The 19,096-nt window shown below is 35.2% G+C and overlaps 4 protein-coding genes across 5 annotated transcripts; 1 reads left to right on the top strand and 3 right to left on the bottom strand.

Moving 5' to 3' along the window:
* Positions 1 to 1,974: 1,974 nt before the first annotated feature.
* On the bottom strand, positions 1,975 to 2,517 carry LOC107460124 (uncharacterized mitochondrial protein AtMg00810-like). The gene has a single exon (XM_016078455.1). The coding sequence runs from the start codon at positions 2,515 to 2,517 to the stop codon at positions 1,975 to 1,977; it is 543 nt and encodes a 180-aa protein (XP_015933941.1).
* An 8,306-nt stretch (positions 2,518 to 10,823) lies between these two features.
* On the top strand, positions 10,824 to 12,805 carry LOC107460181 (uncharacterized). Its single transcript, XM_016078516.3, has 6 exons — positions 10,824 to 11,341; positions 11,497 to 11,545; positions 11,629 to 11,755; positions 11,944 to 12,014; positions 12,108 to 12,180; positions 12,410 to 12,805. The coding sequence occupies exons 1-6, from the start codon at positions 11,149 to 11,151 to the stop codon at positions 12,521 to 12,523; spliced, it is 627 nt and encodes a 208-aa protein (XP_015934002.1). The 5' UTR covers positions 10,824 to 11,148; the 3' UTR covers positions 12,524 to 12,805.
* A 156-nt stretch (positions 12,806 to 12,961) lies between these two features.
* LOC107460135 (UPF0496 protein At1g20180-like) lies at positions 12,962 to 14,746 on the bottom strand. Of its 2 annotated transcripts, none has more exons than XM_016078465.3 (2): positions 14,487 to 14,746; positions 12,962 to 14,359 (listed from the first exon to the last, which is right to left on the bottom strand). In XM_016078465.3, the coding sequence occupies exons 1-2, from the start codon at positions 14,536 to 14,538 to the stop codon at positions 13,176 to 13,178; spliced, it is 1,236 nt and encodes a 411-aa protein (XP_015933951.1). In that variant the 5' UTR covers positions 14,539 to 14,746; the 3' UTR covers positions 12,962 to 13,175. The 2 variants fall into 2 exon arrangements, with proteins under 2 accessions (XP_015933951.1, XP_052108443.1); XM_052252483.1 differs by having other exon boundaries at positions 12,962 to 14,356.
* A 2,379-nt stretch (positions 14,747 to 17,125) lies between these two features.
* Positions 17,126 to 19,093, bottom strand: LOC107460125 (uncharacterized). The gene is made up of 4 exons (XM_016078456.1): positions 18,508 to 19,093; positions 18,146 to 18,374; positions 17,376 to 17,956; positions 17,126 to 17,292 (listed from the first exon to the last, which is right to left on the bottom strand). Exons 1-4 carry the CDS (start codon positions 19,091 to 19,093, stop codon positions 17,126 to 17,128), a joined length of 1,563 nt encoding a protein of 520 aa, XP_015933942.1.
* Between the last annotated feature and the right edge of the window lie 3 nt (positions 19,094 to 19,096).

Below are 19,096 nucleotides of genomic sequence, written 5' to 3'. Positions count from 1 at the left end.
TTTGTCCAAAAAATATAGTATAATATTATTGTGTAATTAATAATAATTATTATTTTATTTTATTTTATTTTTAGACGGAGGACTATTATATCTAATAGAGAAAAACGTTGGGGATTGATTTGTACATTAATTTTTCTTGGGGACTAAAATATCTGTTTTTAAAATTTTTGAGAACTGATTTGGGTAATTACTCTGCCGGAAAATGAGTTGGGAACTGATTTGTCTGCCAGAGTAAAATCTTGGGATTAATCTATGTATTAATTTTTCTTGGGGACTAAAATGTTCGATTCTAAAATTCTTGGAGACTGATTTGGGACATTGGGTAATTAATCTTTGGTTTAATTCAAGGTAGTAGTAGTAAATGCTTTGCTAATAGGGGTGTGCATGGGACGGGTGAAACTGGGTTTGATGTGACCCAAAGTCGACCTGAAATATATACCGGGCCTATCTATTATACCCGAACCCGGCTCTAGATCCGATGAAACCTATACACTTTCGGGCCACGATTATACCGGGTAAAAACTGGGTGAAAATCGAGCCATTAACATTACATTAACTTGATACCTTCTTATAAGCTAGCATGTGAAAATATCCAAATTTCTAAGACTCCAACTATTATTTGACATGGTAAAATTCACTTAGAAAAATATAACAAGAACCAACTCTTCTCTAAAATTAAAGCATAACCATAATCAATACTAATATTGTATAATAACACCAAATATTTAAATCAATACAAATAATACAACATTATGTATTAGTCTAAAATCTTATGCATTTTAAACATAAAGCATTAACTTATAGTCTTATAATAGCTAATAACACAAAATATTAAGGTTTACAATACTTAAATTCCACATAAGAATAGCCATCATCCATCACTAACAACACAAAATATTAATTGTGTATGATGACCGAACCACCGAGCCAACTTCAGGTGACCCGAGCCATGACTCGGAACCCGAAATAATAACCGGGTCTATTTTTGAGACCCTTACCCGATTCTAGACCCGATGAAATTACACCAAATTAACCCCTAAAATACTCGGGACCGGACCGAATCTTCAAATCAGACCAGGCCATACACACCCCTATTTGCTAATGAGTGATATTTTAGTGCTTCCCTATCTCATACAAGCCTCATTTTGTGACGTGAATATAATTTTAACCAAGTGATCGAATACAATTTTTATGGTTTGAATCATATAAGCAATGTCATAAAAATTATATTTTAATAAAATATCCCTTCACAAAAAAATAAATATTTAAAATAAATATTTTTTATCACTTATTTAATATGTATATAATATGTAGATTTTTTTAAATAAATAAAATAAATATTTTAATTATAAATATACATTAATTTGAGAGTATTTACTCGATTTTCATCGAGTGCTTTATCTTATTTGCAGTGTAAACGAGATAAGTTTGACCATATCTTATTTACACGTAAACGAGATAAGGCACGAACACGTGGTAACATATCACGTTTACAAATGTGATAAGTGAGAAATAGCTGTTTATCTGTAAACGAGATATGACCAAACTTATCTTGTTTACTGCAAAAAATCTCATATCCTAAACTGTTCAAGCTGTGATGTTGGTGGTTTGAAGAACGGGAAGGAATTAAACAGGGAACAAAATAAGTTATTCATTGTTGAAGAGAATGAAAAATCTTCTTAACAATATCTGTTGAGTTACTACACTTTATATACTATGTACTCCTTATAGACTTCAATTAAAAAAATATATAACAAATAAGCCCTACATCTACTATGAATAAAAAAATAATCTAGGTAACACCCTCCCGCAAGCTAGAATTGTATAAATCTAACAATATTAGCTTGAAAACATTAGTAAAAAAAGGACCTGGTGACAGAACTTTGGTTAGAAAATCAGCAAGTTAGTCTTTGGAACGAACTGACATCAGATGAATAAGACCAGACAAATGCTTTTCACGAATAATGTGGCAGTTCACTTCAATGTGTTTGGTTCTTTCATAAAAGATGGGATTATTGGCAATATGAATGGTTGAATGATAGACTTTTGAAGCGGCAAACCAATGAAATTCATTAAGAAAGATAACCAACTAGCTTCACAAGTAGCAACAGCAAGAGACCTATATTCAGCTTTTGGAGAGGACTTGGCAACTGTGATTTGCTTCTTACTCTTCCAGCTAATGAGAGACTTCCCAAGTATGAAGCAATAACCGGAAACGAAACGACGAGTATCAACACAGGTAGCCCAGTCAGCATCGGCAAATTCGGTGAGATGCAGATTAGAAGTAGAGGAGAAGAATAAACCAGTTGCAAGTCTGCCCTTTAAATATCGGAGTATGCAAAAAGTATCTTGTAGGTGAGAAGTGGTTGCATAGTCCAAAAACTGGCTCAAACATCCCACAGCATAAGAGATATCAGGTCTAGTGTTTGTGAGATAAATGAGTCGGCCGATGAGCTGTCTGTAAGTAGTAGGGGTGTTCGCAGTGCAGTTTGGTTCAATTTTTGAGAAAAAAGTCATCCGATCCGATCATGTAATTAAACTGCGGTTCGGTTTGGTTCGGTTTTTTTATTGAGACCATCCGAACCAAACCAAACCAATTAAAATCGGTTTGGTTTGGTTCGGTTTATTCAATTTGTTCAATTAATTAAAAAAATACATCACGATTAGCAACACTTTGAGCAAGGCTGATGCCCCTTCACTATAATCCGTACCAATCAAATCAGAGAACCTGGAAAGGTAGCAAGAGTAAGATTAATAACACATGCAATGCAACATAAAAAAATCCAGATATCTCTCACAAACTAATAGACAGAATTTTCAAGTACTTATAAGTGTACCTTCCCTCCAAAAAAAGTATGTAATAGTATATTCATTTCCATGCCACCTTAATGTAGCAACTTTCTTTGTTTACTTGAATATATCTTTGTTTTTCATGATTTTCACTTATTCACACCTTGCTTTTGATGTTATGGAATTCTCATTTAATTAGCAATTAAATATATTTGTGTAAGAACAAATTTATATGGCACAAGATTCACATGCCTTCCGATTTCCAACAATACACATTTTGTTATAATAAATAGTAATTCAGAAATTTGCTAACTTTTACAAAGTCTTTCTTTTCTCTTTTTATATATAAAAGAATTATACAGCATATATTACTAAAAGTGCAGAACATCGCAAGAAATGTTTAGCTAATTCTTGGAGAAGCAAACCATTGCCTATCCCAATGTCAAGTACACTCCAACTAGACAAAATTTTATTTCCTAATTCACTAGCTTCAGCTTTAACATCATCAACATGATTTGGTATGCGGCCTTAAGAGATGTCAATGCACAAGACTTTTGTCCAAGATGCAACTACAAGCAAGACCAAATTACCAACATAAACTGAACAATAAACCATTAACCAGCATTCCAGTAATACCAAATTATCAAGAATAAAGTGAACAAAACCTGAACAATAAATTGATAACCCTAAACTAAACAAGAAATTAATAACAAGCAAGACCAAATTATCAACATAAACTGAACAAAAAATCAATAACCAGCATTCCAACAATACCAAATTATCAAGAATAAAGTGAACAAAACCTGAGCAATAAATTGATAACCCTAAACTGAACAAGAAATCAATAACAAGCAAGACCAAATTACCAACATAAACTGCACAATAAATCAATAACTATTAACCAGCATTCCAACAATACCAAATTATCAAGAATAAACTGAACAAAACCTGAACAATAAACCGATAACCCTAAACTGAACAAGAATGGTAAACAACTAACATTACCTGAATAGATGGCTCGGGCTCCATATTCACTTGAATCGGCTGCTGGGTGGAGGTGGCGAGGTGCTGTGTTGATCGTGGGTGCTGTCTGCTGTGCTGCCCTGTTGGGTCAGTGGGTGGTGGCGACTAGCGAGGTGTTGTGCTGATCTGGGTCTCCGTGTTCGTAGTCCACCGGTGGTGGGGGGTCTCTGCTATCTGTTCGGCGTTGGGATTCGGAGGAAGGCTTTGAGGTTGTAGGACTTGGAAGGAACGTCGGTGCTGCCGGCCTCGAACTCAAGGACGTGAGTGGCTGCTGGCTGGCTCCGTGGCTGGGTGCACACTGCACAGAGGGCGAGATATGGTGCGTTGCGTGGTTACTGGTTTTTAGGGTTTTTTGGTCGAACCGGTTTGGTTCGGTTCGGTTAGGGTTTTCATGTTAAGAACCGAAAATCGAACCGAACTGCAGAAAAAATAGCAAAACAAGTTTTTTTTTTTGTTTTTTCGGTTTTCGGTTTGTTCAGTTCTCATTTTTTTCGGTTCAGTTCATCGGTTTAGTTAGGTCCAGATCGATTTTGAACGCCCCTAGTAAGTAGTGTTGTCCGTTAAAATGGTATCAGATTCCTTCGAGAGTTTCTTACTATAATCAAAAGGAGTGGAGAGAGGCTTGCAATCTAGGTAACCAAAATCCTTGAGAAGGTCCATGACGTACTTCCGCTGATAAATGTGAATTCCAGAGTTAGAGCGTGCTACTTCCATTCCCAAAAAGTACTTGAGATTACCAAGATCCTTTATTTTGAATTTGTCATCCAAAATTTGCTTGATGTTATTGATTTCGCCAATGTCATTTCCGGTTAAAACCAAGTCATCAACATATACTAGAATGGCAGTGAAGCTTTCAGATTATTTCTTGATGAAGAGTGAATGATCATCAAAAAACTGTTTATAACCAGCATCCACAAGAGTCTGAGTGAACTTAATGTTCCATTGTCTGCTTGCTTGCTTAAGCCCATATAGAGACTTTTGCAATTTACAAACCAAACCTGGTTGTCACACAGCCAAACCGGGTGGTATTTTCATATAAACTTCTTTGTCTAAATCTCCGTGAAGGAAGGCAGTATTGACGTCCAGTTGTTTCAAATGCCATTTCTTTGCCGGTGCTAATGCTAACATTACTTGTAGGATAGTCATTTTGACAATTGGACTAAAAGTATCACCATAATCTGCTCCTTGAACTTGGGTGAATTCTTTTGCAACTAGCCTTGCTTTGTGCCTCTCTATGGTGCCATCGGGTTTGAATTTTACCCGAAAAACCCATTTGCAACCCACATTCTTCTTGCCTTTTGGGAGTTCAGTGAGACACCAAGTTTTGTTCTGATATAGAGCTGTCAATTCATCTTGTATTGCCTTTCTCCAAGATTCATGTGCAGTCGCTTCCTCATAAGTGCTAGGTTCTGGATTTGAGGTGATAGCTAGAGAAAGTGACTTATATTTTGGAGTTAGTTTATCATATGACAAGTGTTTTGAGATAGGATATAAAGAGTTAGAGTTACCAAAGTTGCTAGAGTGAGCTGTGTGGGTTATCATACAATGATAGTCCTTCAAATAAGCAGGCGGTTTCTTGACTCTCTCAGATTTTTTAATGATGCAGTCATGTGTGATGTCATAGTTTTATGATGCAGGTGCATTGTTGGTGTGTGGTGTGGTAATGGGTGCAATGGTGTGTGAAGAAATTGGTAAGTGTATTGAACTTGAGAAATGTTCATTTGAATCTGTGAGTGTGGTAGGTGTGGGTGACTGAAAATGATGTGTGGATGGTGTATCATATTGAAAAAGATCAATGCATTGTGGAGTACGAGTGGATACTGCATGAATATCAGTGCTAGTGGAATGTAAAAATAGAAAATGAGTTTCATAGAAAGTCACATTTCTAGATATGAAAATTTCCTTTGATTTTAAATCAATAAGTCGAAAACCCTTTGTTCTTAATTTAAAACCGAGAAAAACTATTTTTCTAACTCTTGGGTCTAATTTTGTTCTTGAATTTGTTAATGTGGAGGCATATGCAAGAGAACCAAATACTCTTAAATATGAAAGGTCAGGTAAATTACCATACAAAAGCTTATAAGGACTAGCATTATCCAATTTAGTGCTGGGTAGCCTATTAATTATGTGAATAGCGTGAGCAACTGCGTATTACCAAAAATAATGTGGAATTCCTGATTGAAATAACAGTGCTCTAGCAACACCTAAAATATGATGGTGTTTTCGCTCTACAATTCCGTTTTGCTATGGTGTTTCTACACACGAGGTTTGGTATAAAATGGCAGATGATGCAAAAAAGAATTTTAGAGTGAATTCTGACCCATTGTCAGTCCTTATACACTTAACTTGTTTTTTAAATTGTACTCTAACAAAATTCACAAAATTAATAACCAATTGTGATACCTCAGATTTGGTTTTTATAAAAAAATCCAAGTGAATCTGCTCTTGCCATCTATCACAGTCAAAAAATACCTATGTCCTTCATTGGAAGGGACAGAAATAGGACCCCAGATATCCATATGAACTAAGTCAAAACAGTCTTTTATTTCAGTGGTACTAAGATCAAAAGATAATTTCTTTTGTTTTGCAAAATGGCACGAGTCACAAGGAAGTTTTGAAGCAATACAATCTATAAAAGGATAAAACTTCTTCAGTAAAATCAATTTATGCATGGATATGTGTCCTAATCTAAGATGCCAAATGTTGTTGTGCTCACTGTGTGAAGGTGTTGTGGGATGAGTAGTAGTCGTAGTTGCCGCCAATGAAGCTTACTTTGTTGGAGGAGGGGAAAGTGAGAGAATTCTGATTCTCTACTCATTGTGTATAACCCTTCTATATACTCAGCAATGCCAATCATCTTTGATGTGGATCGATCTTGTATCTCACAACACTTATCATTGATTAACTGTTGACAATGTAGGTTTGAGATTAATTTTGACACAGAGATTAGTTTAAAATCAAAAGAAGGAATGTATAAAACATTTTTTAAGAAAAATTTTTTTAGAGAATGTGATTGTGTCAATGATGGTGCTAACATATTTTGTTCTATTTGGCAATAACACATTAATTGGAGCAATATTTTGAAAGCTTACAAAATCTTTTTAAGTCAAAAGTCACATGATTTATTGCACCGGAGTCAATGACCCATAGTGCAGATTTTGGAGTGATAATACTCATAATTCTCACATTAAAATATAATGCAATGGTTTTACTTGGAGTGGAGGTCAGTCAAAATTTGATTTGCATTATGAGGTTGTTGCTACACACTTTTGTCTTTGATCAACTCTAACAAGGCAAATCTTTGCTCTGGAATGAATCCAAATCTTGATATTTTAGTGTTTTCTTGAAGAAAATTGAGTTGGGATTGTTTGTCATTGAGTATATCATCATGCCCTTCAGTGATCACGTGATTAATGGTGGTGTTATATTGCTACCGTTGATAGAAATGGGAGGAGTACCCATGCTTTTTGTAGCACACATCTTCTGTGTGGCCTTGTTTGTTACAATGATAGCATGCCAATGTAGCTCCACGACCTCTACTACCTAAATTTTTTCTAGGGGGAAGAAGAAAATAGGAGTTTGATTGATATTGAATCGGATTTGTGGTGTTCTTCAAAATTTGAGATTGAAAATTTGTGAGTTGATGGAGGAGATTGTCATTGCTCTGGTTGTCAAAATTACCACTCGAGGATTTATTTACCAGTTCACCATTTTGAAAAATTAATAAATTCCAGAATAATAAGGATTCAGATCTTCTTCCTTCCAACTCGTTGATTGGAGCAGTTATGTTCACCAGAAAGGGAAAGAAAGAAAATGGCAAAATTGGCAACAATTGGATCTCAATTAACAACTTTTTCAATTTGATTCACAACTTTATTGCTTTCCACGCTCACCGCACCATGAAGAAAATCTCATATCGTAAACTATTCAAGTTGTGATGTTGGTGGTTTGATGAATCAGAAGAGATTAAAAGACGGAGAAAAATAAGTTATTCTCATTGTTGAAGAGAATGAAAAATCTTCTTAAAAATATCTGTTGAGTTACTACACTTTATATACTATGTACTCCTTATGGACTTCCATTAAAAAAATATATAGCAAATAAGCCTACATCTACTATGGATAAAAAAATAATCTAGGTAACATACAGTGTAAACGAAATATATGGGAGTGAAAAAAGTTTATACAATAAATGAGATAGAATAGGACAAAAATAACCCTTTGTACAAGGATTAGAAAACCATTGGTATTCCTTAGAAATCTCTCAATTCTTCTTTCTCTTCTATTTTTCTTCAAAAAACTTAGCAAAAATGTCTAGTGGCAATGGTTTCTTTGTTATGATGATGTATCCCAACTGTCAGATGAGAAACAGTGACAATGGGATTATATTTGAGTGTGAGAGTCCTGCGCTGTTCTGAACTCGAAGAACAAATTCGTTGTCCGAGTTAAAGAGTATGATATTGATGCACGTCTGCGGTGGTCGGAGAAAAGAAGTTAGTAGAGTTGGATATAGGATGCACTGATGGGGAATGGTGTATTTTAATTTCGTGTATTCTGGCTCGATGGTGATGAGTATGTGCGGCTAATGTTTGATGTGCACGGCAGAATTATGGTTGAACAAGTGATGGAGCTTTCTGCGGAGGTTCGTGATGCTGGTGGTGGTGGTGCTGGCGGCTTGAATTTTGTACCAGATGACCTTCAGCTCGCACCACGACCGTTGCACTATGCTAGTCCAGTCCAGGACATGGATATTGAGAATGAGAAATCCGATGAAGAGGACGTTGCCGATAGCCATGAAAGTGGTTCCTCTAACGATGACGACGACAATGAGTTCATAGTTGAGACTTCTATTGGTGGATCAGTTTGATACTTTTTGCCTACTCCGCGTCCAATTCCAGACTTATCAGTTGTACCCAACCACTACCATACATTGGATTTGGATGTGATGCACGAGAAAACTCTGTTTTCTAATATGGAGCCCGATAATGGATTCCGGGGGTGTAAGTGTGTGACTAACCCGCCTAGGTAAATAGCAAGCAAGGCCTCTATTTAAAAGAAAAACTTTTATAAAGATTCGATTCCAAACTAAGTTCTCTAGCATGTTCAAATCTATTCTAACAAATCTAAAACGCAACTCAAATAAATATCACAACATAATAAATAGGATACAAAACCAATACTTAAAAATCCTCTCCTAATTTAAAGAAAATATTAACTAAAAAAATATTTAATTAACTAATCAAATCAAAGTAATTACTTATCTAACTTTCACTGTAACGACCAAATTTTTGGCAGGTCCAGATCACTGCCAATCGTCAGGTGTTACTTCCCAATAGCCCTATAAAACTCTAGACTCAATAATATTTACTACTTATGAGCCTTTCATACTAACGGAATTGCGTACGTTAGCTTATTTTTATTATATGCTTTTCTTAACGAACCCGTTAGCAATAAGCAATAACATCATTAGAGATATACAATATAAAATAAATACCAAACTAATTGTAGAATCAAATGGCAGCAAGATCATGAATTTACGAATTCTTCGTATGGCTTGAGTGTAGTAGGCAACACAAAGTTCTTTGGCATCTGAATTTTGACGATGTCCTCTGAGAATGGATTACCTATCGTCAGTTTTTCTTTTGGTGGAGTGATCTCCTAAGATCATGCATCATTTGAGGTTGCGTTTTTAGGATCCCCTCTGCCGAACATCCCGTTTTGGCTTAAGGCTAAGAAATCAGTCATCTTCTTAACTTCAGCCAAGAGGGTAGCGTTCATGGCTACAAACTCATTGTGAGTGGGGGGATGAGTTTGGGGTACGACGTCATCAGCTATGATCCTGCAAAAAGACAGTAAAATAAAATATGCGTGGGGTTAACTTTAAACTTTGGGCCTCACGGTGGATGCCAAGTGTTCCGTTCACGTTGAGGTTGTCGAGCAATAGCGACTCCTTTCGAGCAATGCGGTGCTTGGCCTGGAGAGCTATACATCGGTTTGGCTTGAACACCGCGGTAGGAATAAGCTAGAATGAAACCTGTCTATGTCGATGTTAGTTCCTTGTTTATATAGATGATTGGTTAACTAGTTTGTGAAGTTTGGTCAAGATTTTAGACAGGAATGTGAGTGTTATTTTTTAGGATAACAGTTTGTTAATAATCTTTTGACTAGATATGTTTCATAATCGACCTTATCGTTTCTTCCAAATTATATGGTTCATTACTGTTTCTTAGCTATATATATATATGTCAAGATGTTTTTCCATGTGAATTGCATAGGTTGTTAAGCTTACTTATATGTAAGTTCTTTTTTCTAGAGAAAAGAAATATTAACTAATTATTAATGAAAATTTTTTTTAAAACTTTTTTTATATGAGCTACTTTTCATTTCTTACTAGTATTTTGTCAAAACTGAGAAATTTAAAGGAAAATAATTTTTTTTTTATGGTATTTTTTAATTTGATAAGTTAAGGACTAATTCGTTACGTATCGGAGCTTCATTTAAAGATTTATCGATAACCGATAGGTTGTTACATATATAAATCACAGTTTAAAGTCCTAACACTTATTTAAGTGGACTAATAAACTAATTACTGTACCAACCCGCCATGGAAAATAAATTTATTAGTCGATTGTTAACCTTTTTTTGGTTCAGGAGTTAATTGTTAACATAAGCTCCTTCCCCTTTTCATTTCTACTATGTTTTGGTCAGAAGAGCCTCTCTCATTTTGGTTTACAAAGAGGCGCCAAAGGCCCTATCAGAAGAACTCTTTGTTTTTATACGTTTTTATTGATTCGATTGGGTTTTTTGGAACAGGCTGAATGAAAAAGTCTGTAGGTCTAGCCCATTAACTAGTAACAATGAGACAAAAAATGAACAAATGAAAAAGAAGAAAGGGTCAGTTAGTATCAAATTTGGAGGATGAAAATGGAGTTTGTTTTGCCTTTGCAGTATCTGAGAAATTAGTCATTAGACTTCTGGCCCGATAAATACCCGGTGCAAACAAAAAAAAAACTTGGATTGGCCAGTGTGAGAATTGGAATTCCGTTTTTGTATGCAACAACTTACCGAATAAAAAGAAAAGAAGGGAGGGTTGAAAATTGGGATTCGCATGTTGTTCCTGCGATTTGAAGTACTTCTACAGTTCTACTTTCTAACTAACTGGTCTGTCTGGTCGGTTACGGGTTACCTCAACTGACCTCACCTGAAACCTTAACGTGGTGGTGGGCTGGTGGCAACTGCCTCTGGCTCTTTCCCAGTTCGTAAAGTGCTGCTTCACTCTCCTCATCTTCCTTTTTTTTTCCATTTAAATTTATATACACACATATTAATTAATAATATGTCCAACCACGTCATCGAAGAATCTACCTCTTCAGCAACCAAAGAACTCGAACAAAAACAAGAGAAGGAGAAGGAAGAAGAGGAAGATGAAGATGACGAGTTACAAAAGCTCCTACTCCCCGATGTCTCTAATCTTCCTTCAACTCCTCCTTCCGCCGTTGAATCCAACTTCGCCATTTACTTCGCTCTAGGTACTCTTTTTTTTTTACACTCAAATTGAAACTTTTTTTCCCTTGACATAAACCCTAAACCTCTGTTCCATATTGATGTTAATGACAATTAATGAATGAATTAATTAATTAGTATTGTAAATCTAACTGCATTGCTCTGTTGTTTCGATTTTCAGATTTTATGAAGCCAGGGCACGATCAGTACGTTTACCGGCACGCCAATGGGTATAATATGATATAATTGTTAGCCTCTTAATTTTTCTTCCTTAACGTTGCTGATGGTTTTTCATTTTGATTTGATTTTAAAGCTTGTGTGTGATTGGTTTGGCTCCTTCCCACGTTTCTTTCAAGGATGAAGGTGGAATCACAGCCATAGATTTCAATGTGGGAAAGTCTGATCGCAGTGGGGTCAAGGTCACTGGAAAGCGTAAGAAGGTGTGTTTAAACTTGTCATCCATGACGAACATACGCCAAGCTTATTCTGATAAATGTAAATTCATATCTGTTTATTACTAATAAATCATATCTGTTTGTTGACAATGTACTAATAAATCAATGAGGTTGCATCATAAATCATATTACTGCTTTCTATATTATTAAGATATGGTTTATTATTTATGTAGAATGCTCAACACTTTGAGTCCAACACGGCTTTGTGCAAAGTTTCTACCAAAAATGATTCCTATATAGTGAGGTAAGTTCCTAGCATGTATGATACAACCTTTATTTATGTCTATGGGTTACCTCTGAATTCTTTGATAACCTGAATTGTGGGGATTTGTCGTAGGTGCTGTGTCAAAGGCTCCCTTTTGGAAGTGAACCAACAACTGATCAAGCAACCAGAACTACTTAATGCTTCGGTAACAATACTAAATTCTTATCCTGTTTCATTAGATCATTGCTGTGATAATGCAGATAAACTTTTACCAGTCCATTTGTCTTTGAGAACAATTGGTACTGCTGCTGAGTATTTGCAAGTCTGTGAATATAAAGTTAAAGCATATACTCCAATTTTCTGTTACTTGTCTTCACCTGAATACCATGTGTTGGTACCATGAATTATTCAATTTCATGTTATCAATACTGCAGGCAGACAGGGAAGGATACATTGCTATTATAATGCCAAAACCTGCTGATTGGCTTAAGATCAAGGCCTCCCTTGTTAGCGTTGAGGAATACAAGAAATTGAGGGAAGTCAGTTGAATTAGAACCATGCATCGATTTATGATGACACGTTGAAGGAGACTGTGAAAACGCATGCTACCATATTTCATTACTTAATCCATGGTTTCCCCATATGATGCTTCAAGTTATGTGATCTCAGAAAGCTACAAATTTGAAGAAATAAAAAAACATTTAGGTGCTTATTGTGGGAAACCTCTTTACAAGACTGTGGCACAGTCATTGGGGCTCGACCGTGTCAGTTTTCGGCACCAAAGAATAGATTGATTTTGATGCTACTGTAAGACCGTTCTTTAGAGTTTCCATTTTGGTTTTGGTTTGTTTTATGCTCTGTGAACCTTCTTTACCCCGCAAATCAAGATATCAGGATTCGGAATAAAAATTCAAAGCCGAACACATAATTAAATAAAAAGCTGTGTAATAAAAAATCAGTATTACTTGATCTGAAATTTTATCAGTATGAATATATTTGGTTCGCGGTAAAAATGGCATACAAATCATATTAGTTTTTGTAACATTTCATATTGATTTCATTTGCGTAAAATTCCATCTATTTTTACAGTTGACCAAATATACCTTTGTGTGATAATATATATGATCTACGAAAGGCAAGTCAAAGAATTACAAAAAATGATTTGAAAATTGAAACTCGTTGAAACTCAAAACCACAATCTCAGTTAAAGGGATGAAGAGCCAAGCCACTTGTGAGACTTTCCTGTTTCAAAGAAGTGTGTGACGACACAGAAATTTGTTCTTGTTCCTCCATCACAATTTCTTGCATAACAAGTCTTCTAGATCTGTTTATGGTGAGGAAGCACAGGTAGGTATGCTCTTCAAGCTCTTCCAACTGATCCAAAAAGTTGGACTCATAGTCGTGAAACTCCCTCACAACCTGTTTGAGTATTTCAAACTTGCCATTTCCGCTCTTCAAACATATATCAGCAACCTCTCTTCGGTGTTCTACCTCATTGTGTAACCTATTAACCATACGGCTCATAGTATCCAAATCATTAATGAGTATATAAACCCCTCTTGCAGCAATATCAAGTTGCTCACAAAGCCTCTTATTATCATTAGAAGAAGGGGTTCTGGTGAAGTTGAACCTCTTCCTCATCAACCCAAATGAGCCACCTATTATACCCGGTGCTGCCACAAAGCCAACAATGCTATGGAATGCAAACACAATTAAAGCAACAACAAGAGCACTATACGAAGCAATAATAGCAATTCCTCCAACTTTCTTGCAAACTCTCTTTATTGTTAACATTCTTCGAACTTTCCCTCTCTTTGACTTTAGCCTATGCAGGAGTACCATGTACTTATCGTGAATTTCACGGAACATCATGGGACTAATAATGGACAAAGGGTTCTTTTGCAATGCAAATGAAGCAAGATCTCCACAAATAGCTTTGCGGGGTTGGTCATCCTCATCTATGCCATCCAGAACACTTTTACTTAGCTTGATGATCCTTGTAACCTTTGCATAGGCAATTCGAGTTTCATGGATACCTTGGAGGATTGTGTCGCAACATTGAGATGCTTCTAAGCTGGCTTTGAAGTATTCAAGCACAAGATGGTGCACCTCTGACCTCTCCACCATGTTTGCTATAACTTCTTGCCGCGGTTCAAGTAAATACTCTGTGAGATGCATGAAGAAAGGAAGCGGAGAAGACGTGGAAGAAGATGATGATGATGATGAAGAGAGGCCTGTGGTGCTTCTTATCTTTCTGAGCTGCCCTTGGAATTTTTTGCATATTTCGACGTAGGACTTTGTTCTGAATGCTTTCAGGTATTCTTCATTCACGTTCGGCTTCCTATAAGATTTATCTTCATCTTGGGTTTTCGGTGATCTACCTGCTGGATTTTTAGTAAATTAATTAATGAACAATTTCACTAATGTTTAACCCAAAAAGTTAATGATCATGTATATATATAGTAAATGAGGCAAGGATAAAATTAAGGAGCTGCAGAAATAAAAATTCACCTGCTGCTCTTTGCAAGGAAGAAAGCAATCTACTTCTTGTTGGTGTCATCATCTCTCGAACAAAGCATATATAAGAGGTCAGAGATATGATTTTTTTGATGATGTTGATTATATTAATTATTCTTTTGCTTCCTAAATAATGCTATATTGTACGGTATATATAATCCTATGGTATTATGGGGAACGATCTGGATTCTAGCGAAAAGAGAGAAAGAGAATCAGAGAGAGGTGTCTTGGGAAAAAATCTACAACAAGAGAAGTAACCCCGTTGGCAATCGGAAATGCCGCAAATACTAAATTACATATATATGTTATGTTATATATGTTGTGATTATTATTATTGTTACCATTACCAATGGCTTTAATCACACGTTAGCTTAGCTCACACGCTCTGTTCTCCTACGTGGAAGCTGAAGAGATCCGATCCTTCTCCATCTCATAAGCTCATCAACCTATCCGTTTACATTCTATTGATTGATCCACAACGTAACATAAGTCAACTGACACTTTAATTCCCATGGTGTTTATTGTTAAAGCCAAATAAAACATACATTTTCATTTTTTGTGAAGAAAATAATAGTAGTTAGTGGATATTGATAAAAATATCTTCATATAAAAATAATAAATATAAATTAAAAAATATTATTTGTACAATAAAATTCAATCTTTGATCTGTCTTTAATATTATTTAATTATTTTTTAATTAAAATATATTCTTATTTTTTAGATACACATTAATAATTAAAATTAATTTAAATTTTAAAAATTAAAATTTTTTTAACTTTTTACCTACTTCACAGTTAGTTATTGTTTCCTTCTTTTGCGTTCCTTCTCTTTCTATAATACGATTTTCTTTTATCTCATTCTTTTGTACAAGACCGCTTCTTTTACTATCCTTACTTATGTTATATTACTTAGTAGTTGTAAAGGTTAGGTTCATTGGTTCAAATAAATGAGTTTTAGATGTGTGCAGAAACCAATTTAAAAGATAGGATATTATTTTGGATGTGTTGCAAGTCAATCTAATTAGCGTATGAACAAATTTTTATCTGCTATAACTAAGTGTAATTTATGCACAATGAATAAACAATTAACAAGTTGGACACACTATACAAAGAAGCAAAAATACTAATTAGTAGTCATAGTAATAACTCCACCTTAAGAACTTGAAGACAATGCTTTAAATTTATTCCTATTACATATCCCAAAATTTATAATATTACACATATAAAATTATATGTTTACACAACCTAAATCACAAGTTTACACACAAAATAACTAATAATCAACAAAAATCACCAATAAAAACAAATTAATCCTCAACACAAGTATGAGAATAGAACAACTAGGCAGCAGTAAAATTCACATAATATTTTTTTACAGACAACTAAAACTCACGTAAACACATCCAAAACTCAGTGAAAAACGTAAATACTTTCAGAATACAGAAATTGCACGTGCAAAAATAATTTAATATTACAATATATATGAGAATCTCTTCAAATCATTTTAATTAATTTTTAATTACAAAAAAAGAATATTATACAGAATAATAAGAAAAGAAATGGTGTCAGAGAATGCACAAAGAAAAACTCTATGAAAAGAGACTCATCCAAACCTTAGGTATGTTTTCGGCACGGACGAACGGCAACGCTGATGCGGACGAACGATGAGGAGGAGGAGGAAGGCGGCGACAAAGACGAGCGCCGAGGAAGAGGAAGGTGGTATTGTGGATGAGTGCCGACGAGGAGGAAGGCGGCGTCGAGGATGAGTGCCGAGGAGGAAGGTGGTGCGGATGAACGGCGGCGAAGGATGACGAACCACGGACAGCGTGCGCCTCTGGGTTTATGATGTGTGATGAACTAGTGTTAAACCCGTGCGATGCACGGGCTTATATTTAAATTTGATAAGTTAAATTAAAAATAATATTTTATAACCATATATTTTTTTAAATTTAGTATAACACTATCATCGTCGTTATATAATAAACGTGTTAAATATGTTGTTTTATCTTTATTCAAAGTAAAATATAAATAGAAGAGTTTGAAGTTTATAATATTCTTAAACCATAAGGAGGGAGACATGAAAAAAATAAGAACATATATAACTGTAATAATAGCATGTTAATTTTACACTAAATTTTGTATAAAAAGCTAATAAAAATTTATCGATCGATAACCTAGTATCTTACTAACTTCATTAGAAAAGCAATTGGCATAGGATGTTGTGCTCCTTGTTACACATTTCATTTCAAATCTGAAAAAAAAAAGTTATAGATAAATTAGTAATATCTATAGTAAATATTTGTACAAAAGTATAAATCATAACATGCTATTAAAATAAAAATAATATTATTCTTACCTAAATATTATTGAAAACCTCTTTGAACACGACATTTGTTGTTGATGACTTTGGATTGCCGTCTTCATCTAGAATTAAAACCCTGAGGCCACTGCGACTCTTAACTCTTGAAACTTAAATGGCAATCCTGAATCTGAAGGGATCAAGTTCATTCTTGGAATGTACACTTTATTTTCAATATTTCTACCGGTCACTACCGTCGCTCCAATTATGTTGCTGCCAAGTTCGTTAACTATTAATCTTGTCCCGTTGCATAAACCCGAAGTCTGGTCTATGTTTCAGAGTAGCATTACAGCGACTCCTGTCTTCAAAGTCAACTTGTGATTGGGTAGTCCCGAACATTTGATGTCATTTAGGAACTCTGGTGTGAACCACTCTTGTTGTACATCTTCATTCTCATCAGCTTGACATATTGTGTTAGAGCTCAAATACTTCTTTTCTATCCCTGGAAAGATTGTCAAGACAAAATCGTTTACCTTCTCGACACTCTCAAGCGTGGGTGCAAGAATTGCCCTACTCTGAAAATACCTGTAATCTGACATGTTTTACAACAATTTGGATATGCAAAGTCTACCAAATGAGAGAGAGGGTCATCAGTAGTTGTAATCAATAGATCATTTGGAATTTCAACTTCTGATTCATCACCAACAACAGAGCCAATATTTCCATTTCCAACATCAAGTATCCAATTAGCAAATCTCTTCATTTCACCTTCATCTTGATCCAAATAAGACATTAGAAGCCTCATATTCGTATGCAGTTTCAGAATCTTACAAAATGACCAGAGATGGGATGAGTTAATAGCGGATGCCAATATATCGTGTCTACTTCCTTTCGGAATCACCGGAAGTATCTGTCTGAAATCACCTCCTAGAACAACAACCTTACCACCAAATGGTTGATGTGTCTTATGTTGATCGGTAACTGACATAAGATCCCTGAGCGTCCGATCAAGTGCTTCAAAGCACATTTTATTGAGCATTGGAGCTTCATCCCAAATTATTAAGCTACTTTGGATGAGCAGCTCAGCCTTCAAACTGCCATGCTTGATGTTGCAAGTAGATTCATCAGTAATTGTAATGGGTATTGAAAATCTAGAATGAGCCGTTCTGCCACCAAGTAGGAGTAAAGATGCAATTCCACTGGATGCGACATTTAAAACATTCTTTCCTCTAGACTGAATAGCAGAAAAAAGTCTATTCTAAATAAATGTCTTACCACACCCACCATGCCCATAAACGAAGTAAAAACCACCAGAGTCTGTAACAACAGCATTGAGTATCTCATCAAATACTAACCTTTGCTCATGAGTCATCTTTTGTTCTGTATATAAGTTTGTATGAGTCAACTCATTTGTGTCATATGCTAACTCCTCCTCTATTAGCTTATTCTGAAAAAGGCGAACATGAGACATCTCAGGATATGGCATTGATTGATAGTCTCTTAAAGATCTCGCATTGCTGTTGAGTATCTTCTCAATCTCAATAAGGCAGAGGTTTTTCAATTCGTCATCAGTCATGCTTAGTCCTAGAAAAAGCACATAGTGGTTTTATGAAATATTTAATAAATAATTCTAAAATAAAACTATTAATATTCTTAATAAAAATAAAGATAATAAGAGAATACAATCTTGATATTAAAAAAAGACATAGTAAAATACCTTGGTTTTTCAAAGCTTTTCTCCTCTCATATAGTATTCCATCAGCCAATAATGTCCAAGTTGCATTCCAAACACGCTCTGGGTTGCTAATGCTATTAGATATCAGTAGCATCGCAAATAATTTTCTCAATTGATGACCAGATGCAAGTTCAGCTACCTCATTAATAGCTGTAATGAATTCCCTATCATCGCACAGTAGTCCCATGGAATAGCAAGCATCTTGGAAGCTAGAATATGTAATTCCATTAACTGTCCTAATAGACTCATATGTTGTGCAACCTCTCTGAACAGCTAACAAAATTCTCATATAATAAATATCACCTGTACCCGGTGGAACATAATTTAACCTCCCGATAGAATACCCTCTTTTGCGTGGATGCCATACCCTTGATTCTCTATCATAAACAAATTGATTTGGAAACTCAGCATACGTCAAAGTTTGACCTGCTTCAAATTTTTTATTGGCCTCCATCCATGCTAAGAACATTGTACATTTTCCTTCCTCTTCTTCCACGATTTCTTCAAGATCGTCATCATCTTTAAAGATGATATTTTGCTCTCCAGGCAAATGAAAGGTTAATCTCATCAC

This window comes from Arachis duranensis, chromosome 8, assembly GCF_000817695.3.
Source record: "Arachis duranensis cultivar V14167 chromosome 8, aradu.V14167.gnm2.J7QH, whole genome shotgun sequence".
NCBI classification, from domain to species: domain Eukaryota; kingdom Viridiplantae; phylum Streptophyta; class Magnoliopsida; order Fabales; family Fabaceae; genus Arachis; species Arachis duranensis.
Note: the sequence above shows the minus strand (reverse complement) of the source record. Positions and strands in the feature narration are given on the sequence as shown.

Coding starts and splice junctions, on each gene's coding strand:
- LOC107460125 (XM_016078456.1), bottom strand. CDS start 19,093: ATGAGATTAACCTTTCATTTGCCTGGAGAGCAAAATATCATCTTTAAA. Junction 18,375..18,507: donor AAAAGCTTTGAAAAACCAAG/GTATTTTACTAT, acceptor TGCTTTTTCTAG/GACTAAGCATGACTGATGAC. Junction 17,293..17,375: donor TAAAACATGTCAGATTACAG/GTATTTTCAGAG, acceptor CAATCTTTCCAG/GGATAGAAAAGAAGTATTTG.
- LOC107460135 (XM_016078465.3), bottom strand. CDS start 14,538: ATGATGACACCAACAAGAAGTAGATTGCTTTCTTCCTTGCAAAGAGCA. Junction 14,360..14,486: donor TTCCTTGCAAAGAGCAGCAG/GTGAATTTTTAT, acceptor CTAAAAATCCAG/CAGGTAGATCACCGAAAACC.
- LOC107460124 (XM_016078455.1), bottom strand. CDS start 2,517: ATGACTTTTTTCTCAAAAATTGAACCAAACTGCACTGCGAACACCCCT.
- LOC107460181 (XM_016078516.3), top strand. CDS start 11,149: ATGTCCAACCACGTCATCGAAGAATCTACCTCTTCAGCAACCAAAGAA. Junction 11,546..11,628: donor GTTTACCGGCACGCCAATGG/GTATAATATGAT, acceptor TTGATTTTAAAG/CTTGTGTGTGATTGGTTTGG. Junction 11,756..11,943: donor TCACTGGAAAGCGTAAGAAG/GTGTGTTTAAAC, acceptor TTATTTATGTAG/AATGCTCAACACTTTGAGTC.